Consider the following 25,563-nt stretch of genomic DNA (forward strand, 5'->3'; position numbering starts at 1 on the left):
CTGGCCACTCTTTCTTACCTCACATTCTACTGATGGATCAGTCTCCACTAATCCACTAGGACTGAGTCAGGCTAGCTACCTTCCAAGAAAACCCTTTTTAGATTAGGCATGTAAATGGTTTGAACTTGCAGTCCCCAAAGAGGCAGAGGGGCACTTTGCCTGTTTTCCCTACCACTAGGAGCCAGGGTGGTGAGGAGACACCCCCACCTGATGATGGCGGTGAGTTAGGGGAGACAGATTGCCACAGATGCAGAAATAGTGGAAATTCTACACGAACATTCTTGTGATATTTCCACCAAATTGGTTTCCACACCAAATCTGCATCTAGATCTGGGCTGCTTAGCAGGATCCAGACAAGAATCTGAACTATAAATTTGACTTTGGGTTGTACAGAAGTACACCACTCAGCCCAGCCATCTCTAATATACATTTCACATTGCTGGAAAGCTAGCAAAACTGAGCCTCAGACTAGTACTATGAGAACACAGTGTTATGTGTATTATAGTAGTCCATAGGGGCTTCAGCTAATAACAGGATATGTTCTTGTGTTAAACACTGTACATATGCAAGGTAGGAGAGAGGCCATCCCCTGAAGAGCTTATACTCTGAATAAGGCCAAAAGGAAGCATCATTATCCCCATTTTACAGGCAAAGAGATTAAGTGACTTTCCCAGGGCCACACAGGATGTTTGTGGCAGAGATAGAAATTGAACCTAAATCTCCTGCATCCTAGTCCAATACCCAAAGCAGAAGACCATCCTTCCAAGATGTGTTTTAGTTCTGTAAGCCCTGGTCTACACTGGAGGGGGGGAATGGATCTAAGTTAGTAAACTTCAGCTACGTGAATAACATAGCTGAAATCAACGTACTTAGATCTACTTTCCACGGTGTCTTCACTGTGGTAAGTTGACAGATGACGCTCCACTGTCGACTCTGCCTGCACCTCTCGCTCCGGTGGAGTACTGGAGTTGACGGGACAGCGCTCAGTGGTCGATTTATCACGTTTAGACTAGACGCGATAAATTGCCCCCCCCCACCCCGCTGGATAGATCACTGCCTGTCCATCCAGCGGGTAATGTAGACTAGCCTGTAGCGGAAAGCCAAGCAGGACAGGGATAGGGAAGAATCCTGGCAACTCTGCAATCAAAGAATACCCACCTTAGAGGTTTTCCTTATTCTAATAAAGCTCCTTATTCAGAAATAGAATAAGCGACACTTTCTGTGATTCTTCACTATTGTGACATTTGAAGATCAAGATTCTTTTCCCCCAGTGGGCATTAACCGCAGTTTCTGAGAAAGAACAATGTAATGTGTCTTATTGATTAAACTACTGAGAATCTGGGCAAAAGCATTTAAGCAAGACGAGAATCATGTACCTGGAAATAAGCAAACAGATTTTCTTCTGTCCACACATTTCCTTAGCTGGATTTTCTGTATTGATGGTTTAAAGAAGGGATTCCCAAACCCATACATAGCGTGGACAACGTCTTAATGCAAAGAACATCTCATGGCTTCATCTTCTCCAGTTATCAAGCATGCACCACCTTCTGCCCCATTCCCAAACTGCCAGCTGCATCATCGTTTAACATCTCTATGGCAGTTACAGAAATGATTTATATGGGAAAGTAACATTAGCAAAGTATTTTAGATACTGACTTTTAATTAGAGCTAGGCATGAAATGGTTTTCCCATCAAGCTAAGGTTTGAGAGGCCAAGAATTTGTACCATCCCAAATTGGGATGAAAAGTCAAAATCTTGAACATTTTCACAAACCAAAAAGCCAAAACATTTTTCTAGTTCACATCAATCAAAACATTCCGTTTTGATAATTTTGGAATGTTTTGCTTCAATTTCAATCTACTGAGCTAAAATTTCAAAATGAAAAGTTTTGAACCAGAAAACCAATTTTTTTCATTTTTAAAACATCAACATGGAACATTTTGACAAGTTTCAAAACTTTTTTTCAATTTTTTTTAAATTAGGAGATTTGTCAAAACCAACCATTTAATGGACTGTTCTGCTTTCAATTAAGTTTGTTAAAAATTCCTGACCAGCTCTACTTTTAATGAAATGTAGCAAGCAGAAAGGAGCAGCCAACCAGCTCTCCAAAAGCCACCTACAAGTTCACCATGAAACACAACTAGAGAGCCCATTGATTGTAGGTTATGATATTTTCTCACTGTCTATTCATGCATTGCGAACTGCAACTGGAAAACCATTCATCAGTCACACTGTGATGTTGCCAAAACAATTTTTACCAACACAAATGTAGCAGAGTTTAGAAAACTATAAAATGTAGCAGAATTTAAAAACTATAAAACACTGAGATGTTTCAGAGTGGATACCCTGTAAGAAAATGTAGCTCACTTATTATGTAATCTCCTCAAGTCTCATGTTTCTGCACTGATTCAAGATAATCATATTAGCAGCTTCATACATTACGCAATGACATCATTCAAATATATTGCTCCCAAAGGTTTGATATTAGATCAGGGAATTACCATTCATCATACATTTATGACAAATCGAATAGTATGAACTGATTTGTTACAAGATGTGACTCGTGTTATTTTCATCCCTAACGACAACTGTCTTGCCTTAGCTCAGTCATTTAATGCTTCCTTGAGCTAAGAAGATGTACACTAACTCTTCATTTCTTATTTGAATTAAAAAGGCGGCTTTACTCAAGGTCAAGTGCTGGATATTCCAATCATCTCTCAGGAGATGATTTGTGAACATGTCTAACAGGCTTAGGAACTTACAACTCATTGAAAGCCAATGGGAGTTAGGCTCCTAAGTGCCAAAGTCATTTTTGAAAATGTTATTAGACTCTTAAATCATTCAGGCTCTTTTGGAAATGTTGTCTGTGGCTGACAGACTTTTTAAGAACTACTTTCCAAATCAACAAGTTAGAAACCAGTGGGGTGTATTGTTAGGCAACTCATGTTGCAGCTGTACAGGTGTGACACTCTGTACCCCAAAGCAACACCCTGGCACCCCTATATTTATCATGGTGATATGATTAGGATATGTTTTATACAAAGTTTGCCTTGTACGGTATCATTTTAAAAGCCTTAAATCTGTTGAACATTAATATCCTGTTAAATTGTATGTGCTATCAATACATGTGGAGTTATGAAGTTTTGCTATGTCTATGTTACTGAAATATGTTGTGAAGTTGGAAACACCCACAACCAGCTTTTCAGGTACAACAATGGAGAAGCCAGACACTGATGATGGCCCATTAAGGGAAATGCACCATCACAAGGACTACCCAGGAATTGTATGCAATGGAAACCTCTCAGGGAAAGCATGAAACAATACAGACTGTTTGACTCCTGTCATAGCACAGAATCTTTCCTGCAAGCTGGAAGAAGCTATAAAAGGGACAAGTAACATCATCACTTGGCCTCACTCCCCCCCCCCCCCAACTAAACCACTGGAAGCACATCTGGAGCACAAAGACTGTCCTGGGGAGGTGGCCCACGCTGGAAAGGAGAATCTCAGCCTGTGTGTGAAGGAACTATACCATCAGGGTGAGACACTGCTTGATTCAAATCCTGTCTAATTTATAGAACTCAGATTGTGTTTTTACTTTTATTTCTTAGGTAATCAACTTTGAGCAATACGCTCACTACTTATAATCACTTAAAATCTATCTTTCTGTAGTTAATAAATCTGTTTTATATATATTTTTTACCTGTGCTGCTTGAAGTGCAAGGGAAATCTGCTCAGTAACAAGAGCTGGTGCATGTCCACATTGAGGGAGGGGCAGACTGGGCAATAAACTTACATTGGTCCGGCTTCAGACCAGGTCAGGACAGTACAGATCTGGAGTCCTAGGCTGGGGAGCTGTGGGGAATTGGCTAGAGCCTCTCTATTGCTGGTTCACGAGTGGCTGGCGAAATCAATCATGTAACTCAAATGGGTGTGTCCCTGCCTGTGGATGGCCGTGTGAGTGCAGGACCCAAAGGGGTTTGCAGCTTGTCACAGCATCACAGTGTGAGAGGGAGCCAAGGTTGGTAAGACAGAAGGCTCAGAAGTACCCCAGTTCCCAAGTTGCACCCCAAGGAACCCATCACAACAGGTATTGCCCTACATGCATGGAACATTAGAACTCCAACTGTCCTACAAAAGATTCCTTTATGCAAGGTGAATTCCACTGACAAGCATGGAGTTCCTCTGTCTGTACTTGGCATAGAGATGCTACTTTCTGTAGGACTGGTGAAATATTAAGATGCCAGTAAACAGACCCAAAAGTACTAGATGTCCATGAGCAAACATTCCTTAACTTTGAAGTTAGAACAGAATTCCCTCTTCCCCACTCTCTCCCCCAGTGGTATACTGGTATATATGCAAATATTTTAGAGGCTGCGCAGCAGGAAAGTAGGAGACTCTTATTCCTATGGAATGCTGAGCAAGGCTGTCCTGTTGGGATCATGCGGGTGTGTACCATGTATTGTTTTACTAGCTTGTCTACATGGTAAATTACTGTGTGGCAAGCCAAGGTGTGAATCTACAGTGCACCAGTTTGCTGCACAGTAATGCCCCATGTGGCCACCAATACAGTGCACTTGGCAGTTTAGCATATTACTATTTGTAAAGGGTAGTAAGCCAAATGACCATCTGGGACTTTTTGTGTGCTGTAGCGGTGCTCACATAGGACATTACTGCATGGTAAACTAGTGCACAGTAGATTCACGCTCTGACCTGCCGCATAGTAGTGTCCCATATAGAAAAGTCCTACAGTAAGTCAGGGACTGGAGAATTGTATTATTTACCTTCTATTTCTATGCTGACCTGCTTTACAATGTGTACCCAGACCTCCTTTCTTCCCTTCCTCATTCATCTTTGGACCTTCTTCTACATGGCCCCAGTTCCTGGGCACCCACTGATTGACCTGGCTTGCTACACCTCTACCCTTTCCTCCTTCACATCTCTCATTAGAAGTCACTGTGACACTGTACCTCAAAGTGGCACCCTGGACCCCCATATTCACCACTGTGATATGATTATGATATGTTTTGTAAAGTATGCCTTGAAAGGTAACATTTAAAAAATCTTGATCAGCTGAACAATACTATCTTGTTCAATTTTATGTTATGTGAAGCTATGAAGTATTACTTTGTGTGTGTTACTGAAATATGTTGTGACAGTGGGAAATGCGCACAGCCAGCCTTCCAGTGGCAACAAAGGAGTACCTAGTAAAAGGTGCTTACATCAGGACCAGCCAGACATGTGTTGATGGGCCATTATGGGGAAACCATTCTCCCAATGGCCATCCCAGAGACTCCTCTGAGGACACATATGCAATGAGGGCTACCTAAACCCTACGTTGCAGAAAGGATCTTTTTAGCAGCTGGAAGAAAGTATAAAAGAGGGATAGTGACATCACTAGGCCTCTCTCCTACCCCATTTCAACACCTGGAATAACATCTGGAGGACAAAGACTTTGAATTGAGGAAGGGTGATCCCAGGCTGGGAAGGGAATCCAGCCTGCATATTGAGAACTGTGAGCTGCCTGTAACATTTGTTAGGGTGAGAAAGTGCATGATTCAAGTCCTACTTAGTTTATAGAATTTAGACTGCACATTTATTTTTATTTCTTATGTAACCAGCTTTGAGCTCTAGCCTGCTACTTATAATCACTTAAAGTCTATCTTTCTGTAGTTAATAAATCTGTTGTATATTTTATCTAGAAGAGTGTGTTTTTGGTTGAAGTGGTTGGGAAATCTCAGCTCAAGGACTGTTGCATGTCCGCTACCCTTTCTTGGAGTGGTGAACTAATTAATGAGCTTGCACTGGGGATGCAAGGCTGGGGTGATTGGCTGGTGCCTCTCCCTGTATAATTCGTCAGTGACTTAGTGAGCCTTCATGCAGTTTAGCTCAGTGTGGGGCTCCACATGCTGATGGCTGAGTGAGAATTCCTGGAAGGATTTGCTGTTTGTCACTGGCATAACATTGAGAGAGACAGCCCAGGCTGGAGAGTTAAGGGGGCACTGCAGTCCCACAGTTCCAGGTTGTACCCCGGTGCTATGTAAGTAATATGTAATAAAGGCCCAGGGATGTCCGAATGACATTATTTTATGAAGGTTGAAATAAAAAGACAATTCTTTCCCCAAGGTCCCCAGATGCATCTTTCATAATCACACATTACAGTGTAATATATTGCCCCAGCATCTTGTCTCTCCATTGATATAGTATTACAGATGGGCAGGCTGTACTTTATCAAGACTGCCACTTCCCTGATGATGCAAGGAACACAGAGCAGTTTAATATTGAATCATTAGAGAAATGTCTATCCGATGGCCACACTGAATCCCAGGAGGGATTGATGTTGTGATCATGATGGAGGGGTGAAGAACCTATTGTGATTGTAGGAACAATGCATTGGGATGAAACATTTAAGGTGGCAATGTTAAATGCTTTGGGAGGGTTTCTTTAAAAAACCAAACAAAACACGGGACTACAGATTTTAGGGACTGATTTTTCAAGTGCCAGCTCCAATCAGACCTCCTTGTTCACAGCCAGCACTTTTCTTGGGCAAGTACAGTTTTGCACCCACATGTGTCTGCTGGTATTTAATGCCACTTTAACAGCTAACTATCTCTGGGGTCAGTGAGATAGATAAATGCTTTAATGGGCACAAAAAGGACAAAGTGGTAAAAATCTGACTTGTCATTTGTTTTGCTTCCTAAAGTTTCCTGAACTTCCACAATAATACCTTCTATATAATGTTTTTCATCAGGAGAACTCAAAAAATATTTTGTAAAGGAAGGTAAGCATCATTAGCCCAATTTAACACATGGGGAAACTGAGGCAAAGAGCAGTAACAAGGTCACACCATGAGCCACTGGCAGAGTTGAAAATAGAATCTGGGTCTCCTAACCCCCAGTCCAGTGTCCTGTCCTCTGGATCACACTACCTTTTCATTAAAAACAGACTACAAATCAGTAGCTAAGGACATTTTTAAAATGGATTTAGGGTTGAATTTTCAAAAAACACCCAAGTTACTTAGAAGCACAGGGCTACCATTTTCAAAAATGTCTAAGTGGCTTAGGAGCCTAAGACCAATTTTCAAAGGACACCTAAGCTCCTAAGTCACGTAGGCACTTTAAAAATGTTTTACACCAAGTCTTCCTGAAAAAAACAACTATTGAAATTCCCACTCCTAGTCCTCATGCTGGGTGCTAAATTAACAGCAATGGAAACAAATACACTGTCCACCAAACAAGCTCAGCGGAGGCAGTGTGCATTCTCTCACAGCACTGCTACCTCCTTCCAAAGAGCCCACCTCTAAGCAAAGCAAAATAAACCAGACTTAATGGGGAATGTCACTAGTTAAAAAAATATATTTTTTAAGTTAAGTACAAACAACAAAAAGTTGCAGTAGAACACTCAGTCTGACCGGCCTTGGCTATGTCATTGGTAGAACAGGATACAGCAAATCTACTGTGTGAAAGAGCTAATCCATGTTCTCAGACGTTCCTGATCCGTTAGGAAACATACACATGATTGAAATCCCATGCAAAGAAAACCATCTCCTAGATATCTGTAGTTCATATACGTAAGCAGGGAAACTCAGGTCAGACAGAACACTCCTTTGATTAATACTAGGTGATCACTTCTCTTTTGTAGTGGCATGTCTGGGCCCTTCTCTGTCATTGTCTTTGTCGAATGCTGCAGAATGCTTAATTCGGGGAGGTTTATTTGAAAAATGGTGTTCTCATATTAGAAGCTTTAGTTCTCTCACATCCAAACTCTGCCCTCCCCTACCCCACTCCCTCTCCTTCATTCTTTTTTTTTTTAAAGTCAGTCAGTGGTTTATTTAATGCAACCAACTACTGTTTGACAAGTTAGCGCTTTCCACCAACACGAGAAGCAGAAACTTTCACTGGCTTCATAATCTTTTGTTTAGGTGCAGCCTTTGTGGGATCCTTTGTTGTAGAGGGTGTAGACTTCTTGGTTGCCTGCTCAGCCTTCTTGGCTTCTTTGGCAGCCCTAATGGCTTGTTCCCACTGGGCCTTTCGCACTTCAGGCTTCTGATTTCTCTTGGCCATTATTTCAGCCAAAGATGCACCCGTGATAGCCCTCTGGAACTTGACTGCATGGCATGTGCGCTTCTTTTGTATTTCTTCAGACTGCCCTTTCTTGTGTTTGCACCTGTACAGAACAGTCCAGCTGATCTGACGGGGGTTTCTCTTGGAAAGAAAGGCAGACTTGCATTTTGCATTCAAAAACTGGAAAACCTTGCCATCCCTGCGGGCGTAGCGGTGGCCGTGACCTGGGTGGCAGCCGCTTGCTTTGCAGGAAACCACTCATTTGCGCTCTGGGTGGAGAGGTAGAGTGTTGATTTCACCTAGCTACACCAAGATAAAAACCACCTCTGCTTTGTCTGCACTAGGATTTTACAGTTAGTTATCTGGATGTGAACACACATCTCTTTTTGGCAGCAGACACAGCCAAAGATACCAAGCAGTAACTGCATCCTGAGCGTCATTGAGGGTATTGTGTGCGCTCGAGCACTCTGTTGTCTGGCACTTGATGTTGTGAGAGTCCTTTGTGTTACAGAGGAAGAGCACAAAAGGAGCACAAGCTCACCATTCCAGGATATTTGGTCCCTTGTTATTAGTTTTGGACTGGAGCAGGAGGAGATGATTGCTTGTGAAGCAGTGAGGCCCTGTAAAGAGAGACTGGCGCAGGAGAACTGCTTCAGGGGACAGGGCAGAGGTACCCTACCTGCAAGAGGGAGTTGCCCAGGGGGCCTCTTGTCACCTCCTGTTTCAGGAAACAGGACTCATGTACATTTTGTAAATGAACAAGTTACCCTAAGAGAGCACCTGACTTCCACAGCACCGATAGTTGCTGCAAACTGGAAACTGACAGGCAAAGCTTTGAATCCTGCTGCTGCTCAGCAAAGGGATCAGATCATTGAAGCTGGGGATTCCTTCAAACTCAAAACAAACTTCAGGAGCTGAATAAACAATAACCAAAATAAATGCATAAATAAAAAGGTTTACACATAACTCCTGGGATGCAAACCTGCCTTTTTTCCCCTGGCTCAACCCAAGAGCCAAGGTTTTAGACTGAGCCATTTTTCCATTTGATAAAAGCCTGTATAAGTGACTCCATTTGCTTTGCTTTCTCTGTTTGTATCCTTGAACTTCCCCTCTACCTGGCATCCAGCTCACTTTGATAAATGTTTAAAGTTAGACAGATGTTTACTGTTAAGAATGCAATTATCCAGTGAGCTTCCCTGCCTTAATGACCTCTAATGCAAGCCAACAATCCGTCCCCATGTCCTAACTCAATTGTGCAAAACACGGGTCAATCATTTTTCTTCTGGATACTCTCACCACCACCCTCCCCCAGCCTTTGGGACACATGCCCTAGCGATTGTCATGATTACCTCAGAGGAACATCAACATCCCAGTGAATTGTCACTGCGAAACTAATAATACAGCTACACATGACTTGCCCATTAACAGTATGAATCAACAAAGTCTTGCAAAGACAGCAAGTTCTGTGCAACTCTCTCAAGAGCATGGGGGAAGGTGAAGGGGGAGAAGCACTATGGGAAAATTGATGCAAAGCCCCACTCAGTGGGAATGCTAAGTCAGGCATTTTCATGTAAACTGCTAAGTAACCCTGATTCAAAAACCACTCGTACCTTTCGTCTCCAGTACCATTACAGTGAAGGAGAGAGCTACATGAGTGCTGAAGGATTTTCTGCTTAAAAATTTGCTTCATCCTGGATGTTGTGCTGCTTTCAGATTAGTAGTGGAGTAGATTGTCCTGGAAACATGGAAGCAAACATGGAGAAAACTCACTTGGGTCCACCAAGGTCAGGCTTACAGGCAGTGCTGTATATCAGAGCTGGCGGGTGGGAAGGCTGTTCAAATGCTCTTTGGAAATGTCCTTGGTCAATTTCTGCTACCAATCAGCAAGGATGCAGTGCGGGAAGAGGGTAGGACCAGACCAGTCAGCAGAAGCACAGGAGGCTCCGCCGTGATTAACTACTCCAGCCATTAGAATTTTGCATGCATAAAAAAAGTTATTCTGCCAGGAGAATTTGTTTTATTTTACCAACCATTTATCTTCATTTCTGAAATATTTCTGTAACAAACATTAAGTAGAAATCCTGGTAGCTGAGGCTCTTTTTCTTCATTTATTGTAAATTTTAGCAAGATGGGAAAAAATAAGTGGCCTTGCAATTAAATGAAATGTATATACAGGAGCGATACAAACTGAGCTAAATTGTAATACTCAGGAAATGCCAACAACTATTAAGTGAAAAAAGGGGGTAGCTCTTACAAAAAAACCCAAACACCATGGATCGGATAGTCAGCTGGTGTACATTGGCAGAGTTCTGCTGAAGTCAGTGGTATCTGGCGGATTTAAACCCACTGAGGATCTGGCCCCATATATTCAGTGCTTGAAAAACAAACAGCAGAACAAAGGTAAAATCTTCCAGAAATCCAGATAGACTCAGGGTGAGCAGTGACAGACAGCCAGAGCATGGGAGATGAAACTTGTTATCCCAAATCTTTACCCCTCAAAAGCCAGCAGATGGCTCCCTCCTGAGAGTCTACATAACAGAGAGGCAAGGTGAGGGAATGTCTTTTATTGGACCAACTTAAAAGATATTACCTCACCCACCTTGTCTCTCAAATAACCTGGGACCAAGATGCCTAAAACAACTCAGCGTATCTTGTCCTTCTTGCTGACTCTGGCAACTGCTTTCACATCTTTTACACTAAGCATCTCCATCCAAATTGCTTACAAAGGCTAGTCCGTGAGGGCCAAACAACAAGAACTTAAACTCAATCAATTCCTACTGAAGTCAATGGGAGTTTTGCTTACATAAAAACTGAGTAGGAACCATAATATTTGCCCATTTTAGCATGCCATGGACACACATCTATTTTAGGTAATTATATAGTATCTGTTACTATAGTATCTAAATATCTCACAGACTTGTTAATGTATGCATCTTCACAATACCTTTGTGAGACAGGAAAGTATTATTAACCCATTTTACAGATAATGAGTTGAGACATCGAGGGCCCAAGTACATTTGTGGCAAGGCAGGGACTTGACCCCACCTTTCCCATATCCTAGGCTAGGACCATAACCATTGGTCCATCTTTCCTCTCTGTTAGACTTCACTATACAAAAGTCAATTAACAAGAATAATCACAAACCCAATGCAAATTTTAAAAAGTTGATACTGGGGAAAGCCTCCAAAATGCTTGCCTATACCAGTCACCTACATTCCAAGAGAAAAGTCTCTGTTTTTTAAGCTTAAGTGAAGTTTGAAAATATGGATCATAAAATTTAGGAGACAATGGCTTAAAAAACACTGTACAGCAGTTAATAAAAAAGTCATTAGAATGTAAGGAAATTCCAAATAAAAGTTATCTGATGTGTAAGAGAATCATGTTGCTATGGATCATAGAATCATAGAAGATAAGGGTTGGAAGGGACCTCAGGAGATCATTTAGTCCAATCCCTGCTCAAAGCAGGACCAACACCAACTAAATCATCCCAGCCAGGGCTTTGTCAAGCCAGGCCTTAGAAACTTCTCAGGATGGCGATTCCACCACCTTCCTAGGTGACCCATTCCATTGCTTCACCACCCTCCTAGTGAAACAGTGTTTCCTAACAAATATCCAATCTAGACCTCCCCCACTGCATCTTGAGACCATTGCTCCTTGTTCTGTCATCTGCCACCACTGAGAATAGTCGGGCTCCAGCCTCTTTGAAACCCCCTTCAAGTAGTTGAAGGCTGCTGTCAAATCCCCCCACTCTTCTCTTCTGCAGACTAAACAAGTCCAGTTCCCTCAGCCTCTCCTCGTAAGTCATGTGCTCCAGCCCCCTGATAATTTTTATTGCCCTCTACTGGACTCTCTCCAATTTGTCCACATCCTTTCTGTAGTGGGGGGCCCAAACCTGGACACAATATTCGGCACTGGTGAGGCCACATCTGGGGTAGAGGGGAATAATCACTTCCCTCGACCTGCTGGCAATGCTCCTACTAATGCAGCCCAATATGCCGTTAGCCTTCTTGGCAACAAGGGCACAACGCTGACTCATATCCAGCTTCTCATCCACTGTAATCCCCCAGGTCCTTTTCTGCAGAACTGCTGTTTAGCCAGTTGGTCCCCAGCTGTAGCAGTGCATGGGATTCTTGCTTCCTAAGTGCAGGACTCTGCACTTGTCCTTGTTGAACCTCATCAGATTTCTTTTGGCCCAATCCTCCAATTTGTCTAGGTCACTCTGGACCCTATCCCTACCCTTGAGTGTATCTACCTCTCTCCACAGGTTAGTGTCAAAGATAATGGCCAATGGCTCTGCAATCACATCAGCCAATTCCCTCAGCACCCTCGGATGCATTAGATCTGGACCCATGGATTTGTGCATGTCCAGCTTTTGTAAATAGTCCTTAACCTGTTCTTTCACTACTGAGGGCTGCTCACCTCCTCCCCATACTGTGTTGCCCAGTGCAGCAGTCCGAGAGCTGACCTTGTCTATGAAGACCAAAGCAAAAAAGCACTGAGTACTTCAGCTTTTTCCACCTCATCTGTCATTAGGTTGCCTCCTCCATTCATTAAGGATCCCACATTTTCTCTGACCTATTTCTTGTTGCTGACATACTTGTAGAAACCCTTCTTGTTACCCTTCACGTCCTTTGTTAGCTGCAACTCCAGTTGTGTTTTGGCCTTCCTGATTACTCCCCTTAATGCCCGAGCAATAGTTTTATACTCCTCCCTAATCATCTGACCAAGTTTCCGCTTCTTGTAAGCTTCCTTTTTGTGTTTAAGCTCACCAGAGATTTCACTGTTAAGCCAAGCTGGTCAACTGCCATATTTGCTATTCTTTCTGGATGTTAAATCTTGGATAAGTGCACTCTGGGATGTTCAGTGCATAAAGTGGAAACATTTTGAAAATATCTTTTTATCAATTATGTTATTAAATTATGTATAATTGCAAAGAGTCAATGTTTCAAACCAACCAGAGAGAGAAAATTTCTATGAAAAGTGTCACCTTCCATCTTTTGCAATGGTCATTCAAAAGCCAATACCATCTTGATCCTAAGAGCTTAAGGCACTGTCAATTTTACATTGGCAGCATGGACATAAATACACGATAAACCATTAAGAAATATGGGACACTATCTCAAGTGATGTCTAGCAGACAAGGGCAGAACAAGACCAAATGGTTGAAAGATGAAGCTAGAAATATTCAGATTGGAAATAACGTTCAGACTGTCAACAGTGAAAGAAATTAACCATTGACAGAGTCTACCACATTCCTTTAAGTCTCTACAACTTTTTAAATGATATACTGTAGTGGGCTTATTGAGCTAGTGGGCTCAACAGCACTCACTTTCACAGCAGGGAATAATAATTCCCTCCATGGCAGGAATCACCAGATGAAATTACCTTACTTACGGTGTCCAGGTGGTCAGACTAGATGATCTGAGTGGTCCCTTCCATCCATAAAAGTCTATGGATATTTAAGTGATGGTGTTGAGAGAATCATTCTCAGATGCTAAAACCACCACCTGTTTTGATCTTACAGTTCTCTCACTCATTGAAATCCAGGCTGGGGTAATTGTGGAATAATATTTGGGCCTCATGAAGGAAAGTTTAGATCAATTCCTCATCTGAAAGAGGATGACTGTACTGTTTATCCCCACTGATCTTTCTTCATGGGAGGTGCACACAGAACACTCTGGAGTTAACAATTCCATGAGACACAAGGTGGGTGAGGTAATATCTTTTATCGGACCAACAATTTCACAGCATTCCACCAGAGGAGGCAAATGTTCTGTACACTCCCAAACCTAACTAACATAGAGAGAGTATTTTGTTTTGCTTTGCTTTCCTAACTCATGGACAGGAAGCAACAATTGTTGACTGGAATTGTTATTCAGCTGGGAGTGTTAATGTGCCTTTAGAACCTAAGGATAATTCAGTACAGTCAGGACTTGATTTAACACTCCAACCTTTAGCAGTACATTAGCAATAAGATAAAATATCTGGTGCTACTAGGTTTTAGATACCATTCTGTTGACAATATGTTTCAAGCTTCATTTGCCATAAATGTTACGAGATTTTAGTCAACATTCAAAAAGTAAATCTCCATTTTTCATGACAAAAAGCGAAAAAAATTCTTTCTACCAGTTGGCTGCTGTTTTTCACTTCAGCTCTGACAGTAAAATACATAAATTAAAGAAGTGCTGGGAACAAAAATCCATCTGAACAATGGTTTTACCTGAGAGTTCAAAGGGATCACAGTTCTACATAGAGCTTCTCATTCAATTTCTTTTTAAGATAACTATTAAAGCAAACATGCACCACAGGAACCACTGTTGACAGAGATAGATCAGTGTAGTTTAAATGAGTCTAGGAATTTTTGGAGCAGATAAAAAGCATTACAGTGGGGACTAATCTACAGGTTTTGCTCTGCATGGTGCAGAGCAGGGTTTGCAGTTTGTCACACTAGAAGAGATAGAGCACTGCTGAGTGGTTTGAAAAATCCCACACAGTGTCTTCCTATAAGCATAATATGTTACTGAAATTATAGCATTCCATTGAAAGAACAGATCAAGAAAGGAATATAATTTACAAAAGGTATGCATGCATAGATATTGAAACAATATTGTATATCCAAATGTGATGAGGATCCAAAATAAAAGTGTACTCTGGTAAACTCTGGGGCATGCACTGTGTCTATATTGTGTGTTTGTACAGTGCCTACACATTGTGGGTGATAATAGAAATGAATAAATAACAATAAGTTCTCTTACAAACTTTTTAAAACATTCTGAGAATCTTGGTGATAGAGTTTTGTAGTCAGAGCCCAGAAGCTTCTCAGATATGCTTCTATGGGCAGATGTTACTCTACCGAAGGTAATTTATGCTTGAAAAAGGGATTATAAGAAAAATAATTCCAGCATCTAAATGCATGCCTTTTCCTGTGTGTTAGTGTAGATCATACCAATTGTAGCTCATATAAAAATGGGACTGTAATTCCCCTTCCCGTGCCTGAAATGAGTTGTCCAGCTGGTTTCCTTAATTATGGTGTTGATGCGATGGAAAGCTGAGCATCCACAAGATACACCAATGTCAAAGGGAGCTACAAATTGCTCAGCACTTTTGAAAATAAAACCATACTAAGGCGCTAAACCTGGGTCTATTTTAGTGTTGATATGATTTTGAACAAACTTCCCCAATATCCCTATTTCCTAATATGGAGTTTGCAGCTTCTGCAGGATGCCAAAAAGAAATATATCCTCCCCTGGCAGGCGAGCTAGCTAACACATGCCAATATATCAAAGACATTGTGTTGTTGTGGACATGTTGGTCCCCGGATATTAGAGATACAAGGTGGGTGAGGTAACATCTTTTATTGCACAAACTTCTGTTGGTGAGAGAAACAAGCTTTCAGATTTATACGGAACTCTTCAGGTCCAGAGGAGCAGCTCTGTGTAAGCCCAAAAGCTTGTCTCTCACCAACAGAAGTTGGTCCAGTAAAAGATATTATCTCACCAACCTTTTGTCTCTAACATACTAGAGAAACAGATGTGCACATCTGTAAATCTGGTGCTGTGAATCCATCTGGACATACAGATGCTATGCTTATGAATGGTGAATATCGAGAATGAGAGTCTCCACAGCATAGCTAAGCAGCTTTTTTCTCCCTTCATGCTTCCTTTATCCCTTCTCCCCATTTTTAACAGTAATCTGTTCTTCCCCCTCCTCCTCCATGAGACAATCCTTGATATAACTTTTTCAGTAATAAATGTGATTGCACTTTAGTTCTGTGAGCTGGATGCTCACTCGTGGGCAGTATAGCTATTCGCTGGTGCCCATAAGTAGTAACTAGTAAGGTTATTTCAATACTCCTCCATCCTCAACCAGCTGGCAAATTAGTTCATCAGGGACCACCTTTCTTATCCTCTTGTTCTTACTCACTTCAGTTCTCAAATCTCTATACAAATCAATTTATGATCCCTTGTTATTGATACTACATTTTGATTCCTCTTTCTTAGGAAATTTCCTAAGGGAGGTCTATCTCTGAACTTGCAGATGGCTCGTGGTACCTACATTATACTAGTTGTGTTGTTAATATATTAATGAATCTTTTGTAGATCAGATATATTAGCATTGTGGAAGCAGGTACAGTATCTCACAAAGCTGATATGCTTCAACCTTGTAAGGGTCCTTCATTGAAATCTCTTCTGGTTTAAAATCTTTCCAGCTTCCCATTATTCTCTTTATAGAGCAATAACGGTTAGTCACTTCCTAGACAAGGTCTGCTAAGCAATTAATACAGAGCCCCTTAAAATTTCCAACCCTAGCCGAGTGACATTTTGTTTCTGTTTTGTACCCACCAATCCCCATGGGATTTAAAGGCAGTTGAAGTGTAGAGGACAAGAGTTGGAGGACCTTCAAATCTATTAGTCTGATATCTGAAAAGACAAAGAAGTCTTAAAAAATCACAAGCTTCAATTAAAATACAGCTGAGGGCAATAAGGCTAAAACATGCTTGTAAGACTAACAGAGCTGAACACTGACTGAGAAACGGGTTGAAGTGTTGGAATTCAGAACAACTCTTGTGACTAATAAACCCAATCAAAGGGTTATTTCCATCATTCTAGTTCATTAACTTAAGTTCAGCTAGCTCTCACTATCTGTCTTCTAATGAAACCAGCAAATCCTTCTTCACTGTTAATAGGCCATTTCTATGTTAAGGAATTTAACAGTATCTGATAAAGAACATTTCTTCCCACGCAGGTCAATTCATATAAAATGTGCAATGTACACAGCATGGGCATGCATGGTAATATTAACACAATCGATAGACATGGGAGGCAGTGATTGGATCAGAGAGCTGGCGATCGAGAATCCTCAGTTCTATTCCCATTTCTGTTGCACACTCATTGTGTGACCCTGAGCAACTCAGCTGGCTTCTTTGTGCTTCGGTTTATACATCTGAGAAGTGTTGAGACTAGCACTGAGTTCAACAGGGTGGCGGTGGGTTTTGGGGGGAGAATTAATGTTTGTGAAGCAGTAAAATGCTCAGATGGCAGGTGTCTTCTAGTATAAAAATAGATTAACACAACCATTTTAATATGCACAATATCACTGGACCAGACATAGAAGTTTAGAATGGAAAAAAAATTCATACGAGGTTGAAGGCATGACCCGCCCTGTTGGATTTAAGGTAACATTTTCAAAAGAGCCTAAATGGCTTAGGTTCCTAAGTCCCATTGAAAAATCAATACCTAGAGTCTCAAAGAGGAACTAAAATAAAATAAAAAAATAAATATAGCAAAATTATGCAGTGCTCCTCTACAAATCAAAGTATCAAAGTTTGATAACATGAAACACTGCTGCCTACATAAAAACCAATAGAGTTCTGGTTTGTTTAAAAGCTATAATTTGTACTTATATATAGGGCCTTCCATCTACAATGTAAGTCTGTTTGAACCTCATGACACCTTAGTTAACTACCATGATCATTCTTATTTAGCCTGTAATCTCTCTGGGGCAGGATCTGCCTCTTGCTACACACCTAGTGCAATGGGGCCCAGATCACGATTGGAGTTTATAAGTCATAACAACAATTACTATGCCGCATTTCACATTGCAGTTACTGGGGCACAGAAAGGTTAAGTGACTTGTCAAGGTGTGTCAGTCTGCAACACACCAGGGAACAAAACTTCAATCCCAGTCATAGCCTTAAGCACAACATCATGCCTTCCGTTATCCCAGCACTGTCCCTTGCCCTTTTTGCTCATTTAATATCAAAGACAAACACACCATGCACCAATTTCTAATACCCTTGTGTAGCGGGATGGTCACCCACTGCGGCCCTGAAAGGGTTAAAACAGCCCTGGGAAAGGGCTGTTCTGTGGAGCCAATAGACTGGGCTGATTGGGAAAGCAGCTGCAGCTGGGGCCATGCCCCAATCAGGCCACAGCTGGCCCTATAAAAGGGCTGCTGGACAGGAGCGGAGTGAGTCTCTCTCCAGCCTTGGAGGGAGATGAACCTGGCTGCCTGGGAGTCGGAGTCGGAGTCGGAGTCGGAGTCGGAGTCGGAGTCGGAGTCGGAGTCGGAGTCGGAGTCGGAGTCGGAGTCGGAGTCGGAGTCCTCAGGCCTGGTGACTTCCCAGGCTGTGGCCTGATAGAAAGTCCAAAGCAGGTACTGCTGCAGGGAAAGGTAACAGGTCCAAACCCCCTTGCCAGCGATGAGTGGATTACAGTCTGCCTCAATGAGCGGGGGCTAGACGATGACTGGCAGTAGCCACTGAGGCAGGGTGGGGATAGAGGGTTGGGAGTTCCCTGGGGAGGGGAGACCCAGAGACTACAGAGGTACTGCAGAGGGCAGAACCCTGAGGTAAGGGGCACCAGAGTCCAGGAGGGACACGGGGGCCTGATACAAGCAGGACATCGGCCAGCAGAGGGAGCTCCAGAGCTGGAGAGCTAATTCCCAGGATGACCAGCAGGAGGTGCTGCACTGGTGAGTCTCGCCTCGCTACACCTTGGTTGTAACTGAGTAATACCTTACTCTGTAAATAGCTCCATAACTTTCAATGGGAACTACTCAGTGTGAGAGAATGTGTCAAAATCTGCTCCAGTGGAAATAGATACTGTGTCCATTTTCTTGAGGAAGAGCCAACAACCCATTTTCATTGAAAATACCAAATTCATGGGAAGAAACAAGCCTGGAACTTGGGAAAATGTTGCTGCGGTTTGACACTCAATAACATTTCCAGTGCCCTTACCCTCTCTACATGCAATTATGAAATAAGGCCAGTGGAACAGAATATAGTCCCAGGGTAATGGTCTCCTGCTGCTAAAAACTAAGGCTAAGCTAGGTTGTTTACTCTTAAAACGGGACATTAATAGGGGAACAGTCTCTTATTTAAAATTATTTCAGCTGTGCCAAATGACTGATGCTGATTTTATCTGATGAATGTAAGTGCAGAAGAGAAACAGTTACTGTAACAATGATTCACTCTCCTTTGACGAACCTGCTGTCTTTTGACTGAATTAAATTATGACCATTATGCATTTCCACTTGAGGCAGTGTTTGTGGGCAACCTCCCCCTGCCGGAGTCTTTCCCCACTGCCCAAGTCTGTCTCTGCTGCAGGGAAAGGCTCGGGCAGTGGGGAGGCAGTGAGACACTACACTGCTAAAAATAGCAGCACAGACAAGGGAGGGATAGCTTGGGGCATTTTGAGAGCTGCGTAGGGCACATGCCTTAAGGTTCTGGCATGTCATTACTTTGCTCATTTAAGCTGTACCTCACCATCTACATTCCTATTTATACCCTTGCTAGTGGGTGTGAAGTGTACGTACTTTATACACCGCCATAAAGAGTATGCAGTTCAGACATACCCTTTGAGCAGCTGCTCTAAGGTGTGACGGGGACTGAACCAGACCCTGGCCCAGGGAAGAGGAAACATAAAAAGCAGCATAAAGTCACCTTGCCCTTTCTCCAGCACTGGGTGCAACTTGACTAAACAAGACCATCAGATAGGAATCTTTCAAAACTCAAGTTAACAGCTGCATTGCTACAGCAGTGTGATTGTGGCTTTTTAGTGCTACCCCAAGTCTTGTGAGTCTTAAACTCTTTGTTCCCTCTTTCCTTCCGACTCTCAGTATGGATCCATTGCAAGGGGGTATCACTAAAACTCTTTACAGTTAAAACAGCCCTCTTCTACAATAGTTTGAAGTACAGATCTGGAGAGCTACTCTGTAACAATGGCATTGTAGGGCCCCCTATTTGTTGTCTCTCAAGGAGACCTTCAGATCAAGTCTGTTCTGGCTATAAATTTTAAAAAGTACTATTTCTAACTGCCAGCCTTGGAAAAGCCAGCAGGGATCTGAGATTCAAGCTGTGTTCTTTATAGTTCATGCATCAACTATCACATTATCATTATTATAATGTATTATTTGTATTGTGGTAGCATCTAGGAATGCCAGTCATGGACCAGGATCCCATTGAACTAGTGCTGTGCAAACACAGAACAAGATGGTTCCTGCCCCCAAAGAGCTTATTTCAGACTCGACAAAATCCAGTTCACAATCCATTAGTCAGGTGAAAAATCCAGCTCAGCCATCCCAAACCTCTGTTTGTGCCAGACCAGCAGGAATGAAAAGGGCTAAAAACTTCAGGGGTTTAAGTAAAGCGAACAGTGACAACTCAGAACACACAAGGGACCTGGTCTTTTGAGGTAGACTGTGGCATTTTTACTTAACCACTATCCTGACCATAAGTGGCACATGAAGATACAACATACTTCACAATTATATATTCTAAAAACGAGCCAAGATTCTTAGGCATTTTATTTAGGTACTTGTGATTCACAGCTCTTCTAGTTCTAGTGTACGTCCTTAATACACACTATAAACGCCAATATTACAGCAATAAAATTAATATAGACACAATCCTTAACTATGCTCTTTAGGAAAGAGTAAGCTAGCATCAGTATTTCCCACTTCACCAACAATATCCCAAAGAGTGATGCTTTTGAGAAGTTGTCCAGCTCGACACAGGAAATACTGGGCAAAATACTAGGGCCTGTGTTATGCAGGTGGTCAGGGTAGATGATCAGGATGGTCTCTTCTTTTCTTACAAAAAAAAATTATGAACAGCAATCATTCAAGATTTCTTTCATATTATTAATAATGGTAATACCGGGATAACAGCAGAGTTTTGGTCAACATATCCATGGAGCAACCCTTCCTGATTTACAGAATAATTCTGACAAACTACAGCCCCCTAAGCATGAATGTGAAATGCCAAAGGTTTATGTGTGTATATGTATACGATTCGAAGTTTGTTATATGCTCTGCTTAAAATACAGTAGGCTATATTTTGCAGCACTGTAAACTTGATAGAAATAGTCTTGCTGAATCTCCCCCTTCTTCCTGAAATGCATTTATAGCTAAGTTTTATAGCAGGTTGAAGGCTTTTTCTGTATGTATCCAATGTATTTCAGAGATTTCATTTCTGCCTAAAGCATTACTCTTTTTGTCTTCATCGTCAGTACTGATGGACAACCCATACCAGTTCCTGTCATATAAAAAGTCAATGAACAGCTTTTCTGCAGTATTTCCCTTGTGGCTATGAGAGCTATTTGGCTGGGGTACAAACTATGGAACCCTTCCCTCACACATTTACAGTCCATCTAAACAAAACTAAAAAAAGCTAATATGAAGAAATGCCAAAGATACAGATGGTTGGGCAATGGCGACCAACTACAGGATGGTGGCTTAGCCTTCAAGCTGGACAAATATATCACAACAGTTTTCTGTAAACATTTGTTTGAATCTTTAAATGAAGTTGCTTCAGCTGTGCTGTCGTTCCTTCTGCGAGGGTTTTCTACCAATGCCAGAAGTTTCACAGTGTCTAAATTTTCCCAAGGTGTGAGGTTCACCTCTGTGCAGAGGAACTGCTTGAGGCCTACCCACCACTTCAGTCCCACTTATACACAACACCTGTACTCTGCACACACACACAATGACAAAATTACATAACCAAATCTTTGCATCAAGTAAAGTTGGACTTCTACCAGCAGGTTCACACAGAGGGTATCATAGCCACAACTCCTACCAGCCCTGACAAGGTCTGTTGGACTAGCAAATAGGCCACATTTTCCAAGGCAGGCAATAGAGGTTCCTACCTATTTCATTCTCATCAGTTTATTTTCCTTCTAACTTACCATAACATTACCCCTTTTGACCCAAATGGCTAGCCAAAAAATTAGGGTCCAGTAGGTTGGTCCAGTAGGTTGGTCCAGCTGGGAGGAGAAATTGGTGATAGATAGGTATTTCTCTGATGCAGTTTTATTTACAAAGAATGTACAAAGTCCTGGGTCTCTGAACGCAGACGGAATCAAATATCAGGGAACAGCTTCTTTTGCTCACAGCACTAAGAACACTCTTTGTAGCCTGCACCCCTGGTGCTTAATTTATAATGAAAGAGGAGCCAGGTCTCAAGCAATTCATTTTTACTTTCATAACTGATGCAGAGATGCGGGGGCTATGAACTGCCAAACCTAGAGGTGCCGGGGCTCAGTCCTAGCAAGCCCTAGCACAAATTTAGCACTGTGCACCCCTGACTCAAAGACCTCTCTCCAGGTTTCTTGGAGGGTCAGACACCATGCTTTCACCTACTCCTTCCCGCTGTCAGTGTAGCTCTCACTTTCTGTGTTCAGCCTTCCCTTACTCCTACGTCCCCTCACACACAAACAATATCCGTCAAAATTCCACCCACTCATTCCAAAACTCCTAGGTGGCATCAGACCCCTTTTGTCTCATGCTGGGGAATCTGGGATTAATTTATCCGGACATGTATGTTGATTGAAATTGGGTGTGAATGCACCATTCAGAGAGGTTTGTGATCCAGGCAGTTACCAATACCTCTCCTCATAACGCTATTTTATCATTCATGTGTGAATAAAAATCCTCTCGTGGCTGAGCACTGCAAAGTCACGGTTTGCAGATCAATTATACCATAACTTATACAAACTGCTGTTATTAGAATTAGAATTTTATTCAGACAATGTGGAGAAATGAGATTTATTGGGTTATTTTTATCTATCCGATTGTTAAAAGGTGGTAAAACCATTCATAAAATCTCAAAGATATGCCAGTATTTTAATGCATGACTGAGGCCAAAAATAAAACTGGGAGCTCCTCTAACATTTCCCTGGTTGGTTGGTTCTTTGTTATACGGAGGGAACTACACTAAAGATAAAAAAGGACTCTGGTGGTTTTTTAAGAAAAATTTAAATCCACTCTACTGCTTAATTGGACAACAAGTTGCAACAATGTCTTTTTCACATTGATTAAAAAGCCAAGTTTGTTTTTCTTGCTCTCCAAATCCTACAGCACATTTTTCATCAATTCCATGCAGTAGGTTAGCACTCCTCCATACTTTTCCCTCATTATTAGGGGCACGGCTGGTAGCACTATGTATTATTGAGATTGTCTGATACTTTCCATTGTAAGGTCCTGTATTCAGTTGCTTATAGTTTTGCCAAACCAACTGTTCGGGTGAAAAATTTGCAAGTCAGGTATCTATCTCAGGCTGATCATCTTTGAAGAATTTCAGCCAAAATGGTTCAATTGTTTCTGAGAACAAGACTAGGGAAAAATACATTGCTTTGACCACGCAAAAAAGTTCTGGCAACCTGTTCTTTTAAAATCTCTAGTGCCGCCATGCTTTGGAGTAGTGGCTTGAAATTTGGCAGGAGGTGACTGTTGTATCCGTGTGGTGTCTTTCACCATCTCCTGGAATATCCATGCAAATTTGGCCAAGTTATAAGCTTTTGAAAAAAAACTGTAGTTTGCACATGCTCAGTAAAGACTTACTAGAGTTTCACAACTAAATTTCCTGAAGATTCCATTTCCACTAGTATGCTCCAACCAGGGACTGAGCAGCACTTCCACTGTAATTGAAGCTCTGAGCTGCTGTGAGCCAGCCCAGGGAACTGAGAGGAGAGACACTCTCCTGTGCTGTCAGTGACCCATAGGTCATGCTTAGGTCCAAGCAGCATGGAGGAGGAAACTACCTGATATGAATGCAAAGGATCAGAACTGGACCAGGGCATAGAGGAATAGATTGTAACAAGGACCAGAACAGAGACTGGAGGTCAGTTGGTGTGGGAGATGAGGAGACTAGGACTGGCTGAGCAAAGAGACTGGGAGCAGGGTGGAGTGATGGGAGGGGAGAGAGACCTGATGAGGGGCCAGTGCTCAGGGAGAGGACTGGGACTTGTTGGGCAAGAAAAGGAGCCAGGGAAGGGGTGGAGACTGAGATTGGATAAAGATCATGGGAAGGAGACTTGGAGCCAGTGGGGATGGAGAATGTGGGTGGTGAGCAGCTGGGAGAGGGGAACTGGGATTGGTTGAGCAAAAACACTGGGATTCAGGGGAGACTGTCATGGAGATGCTGTAGGAGGTTACTATGACTGACTGGGCAAAGAGACCCCCCAACCTGCATGAGAAACCTAAAGGGTAGAGACAGATGAGCAACTCAGGGTGGAAAAAATACAGGATTGGGACAGGGACAAGTTGGAGGAGACAGGGCCAGCTCCAGCTTTTTTGCCACCCTAAGCGGTGAAGGAAAACAAAAAACCAAAAAACCCAAGCCTGGCTGAGCTGCTGCCGAAGTGCTGCCGAAGAGGAAGAGAGGGACTGCAGGGCCTGCCACTGAATTGCTGCTGAAGACCCGGAAGTGCTGCCCCGATGACAGACAGAGTGCCGCCCCTTTCTATTGGCTGCCCCAGGTACCTGCTTCCTTCGCTGGTGCCTGGAGCTGGCCCTGGGAGGAGATGGGGCAGAAGGTTGTCTAGGGATGCATAGGCAGAAGGGCCTGTGACCAGTAGACAACACTCCTCTAGAACCTGCAATGGAACCCAAGATTCCAGAGTCTCACAATGCCTCTGCTATCAGCATATAGCTGTGAAACTCACTGGCAGGGTGTGTCTTGCGTCCCCCACTAGTAGTGGTCCACATAGCTTGGAGGATGACAACGTATTATTGCTATCAGTTACTCCATTAGTTAAAGTGACAGAGGTCTGTGTGAATCTAAAGGTGCCAACCCCAATGACCCATGTGGGTTTTGATATAATGCCACATGATCGAATTTCTGTAGGATTTTTTCCTTTTCCCCCTCCACTTTTAAAAAAAATCTAGGATATCACACACAAAAACTAAATTAAAGGATTACTAAGATTGCAAAGTCAAGCATTGCAAAGTTAGGAAATGCCATAATTAAGGTTGCCAGCCCCTTTGTAGGTATGCATTATGAAACAGTCTGCTTATGTTATTACATAATTTTCCACAGGACCCCCATAACACACACAATACCTTAATCCCTCCAAAACTCACAAAAGGATCGCATTCTGCTACTTTATTCATGTTACACAGCAGCAGATTCCACATGATCCCACTGAAGTCAATCAGAAAACTTTTGAAGTAAGATGCTTCCGAGGGAGAGTGAGGGTAACAGAATCTAGCCTAAAGTTGTTTGTTGTATGTATATTATGAACCGTAACATTCAGTTTAAATAAGAAAACTAAGCCTTCAAGATAATGTGAGAAATAAATTGTATAAATATCTTTTCATTAAAATTTAAAATTACACAACCTTTTTAAAAGAGGTCATTACATTTTTATTGGGTTAAAACCAGCAAGGAAATTCAAATAGCTCACCTCTGAACTCATTCACCCTTGTGCTTCCTTGGCCATTCTATTCCCTCTTATAACTAAGCTGTAATAACCATCCTATATTTTCTACATGTAGTGTTGTAAACTTGCAAGCCATCATTGTATTTCTATCTGATTCATAAGCAGGTGTAAAGCAATAGCTAAGAGTATATCAAATTATTAACATTTATAGTACATGTTTACTGATATATCGGTACACTGAATTATTTAATGCAGAAATAAAAATGCTTAGGCAATTTTTTTCTAACTAATCTTGTCCCTTTTATTGTGTTTGTGAAGTGGGCTCATTTATCTGAGAGCCTGAG

General features: G+C 42.1%; 2 protein-coding genes across 20 annotated transcripts in view; both read right to left on the reverse strand.

The window, feature by feature from the left end:
- The window catches only part of RBFOX1 (RNA binding fox-1 homolog 1), a 2,443,894-nt gene that overhangs the window by 2,321,612 nt on the left and 96,719 nt on the right, over positions 1 to 25,563 (reverse strand). The window lies entirely within an intron of this gene.
- LOC125643491 (large ribosomal subunit protein eL24-like) lies at positions 7,803 to 8,500 on the reverse strand. The gene is made up of 2 exons (XM_048866162.2): positions 8,413 to 8,500; positions 7,803 to 8,302 (listed from the first exon to the last, which is right to left on the reverse strand). Exons 1-2 carry the CDS (start codon positions 8,498 to 8,500, stop codon positions 7,857 to 7,859), a joined length of 534 nt encoding a protein of 177 aa, XP_048722119.1. The 3' UTR covers positions 7,803 to 7,856.

This window comes from Caretta caretta, chromosome 10 (genome assembly GCF_965140235.1).
Source record: "Caretta caretta isolate rCarCar2 chromosome 10, rCarCar1.hap1, whole genome shotgun sequence".
Taxonomy (NCBI): Eukaryota; Metazoa; Chordata; order Testudines; family Cheloniidae; genus Caretta; species Caretta caretta.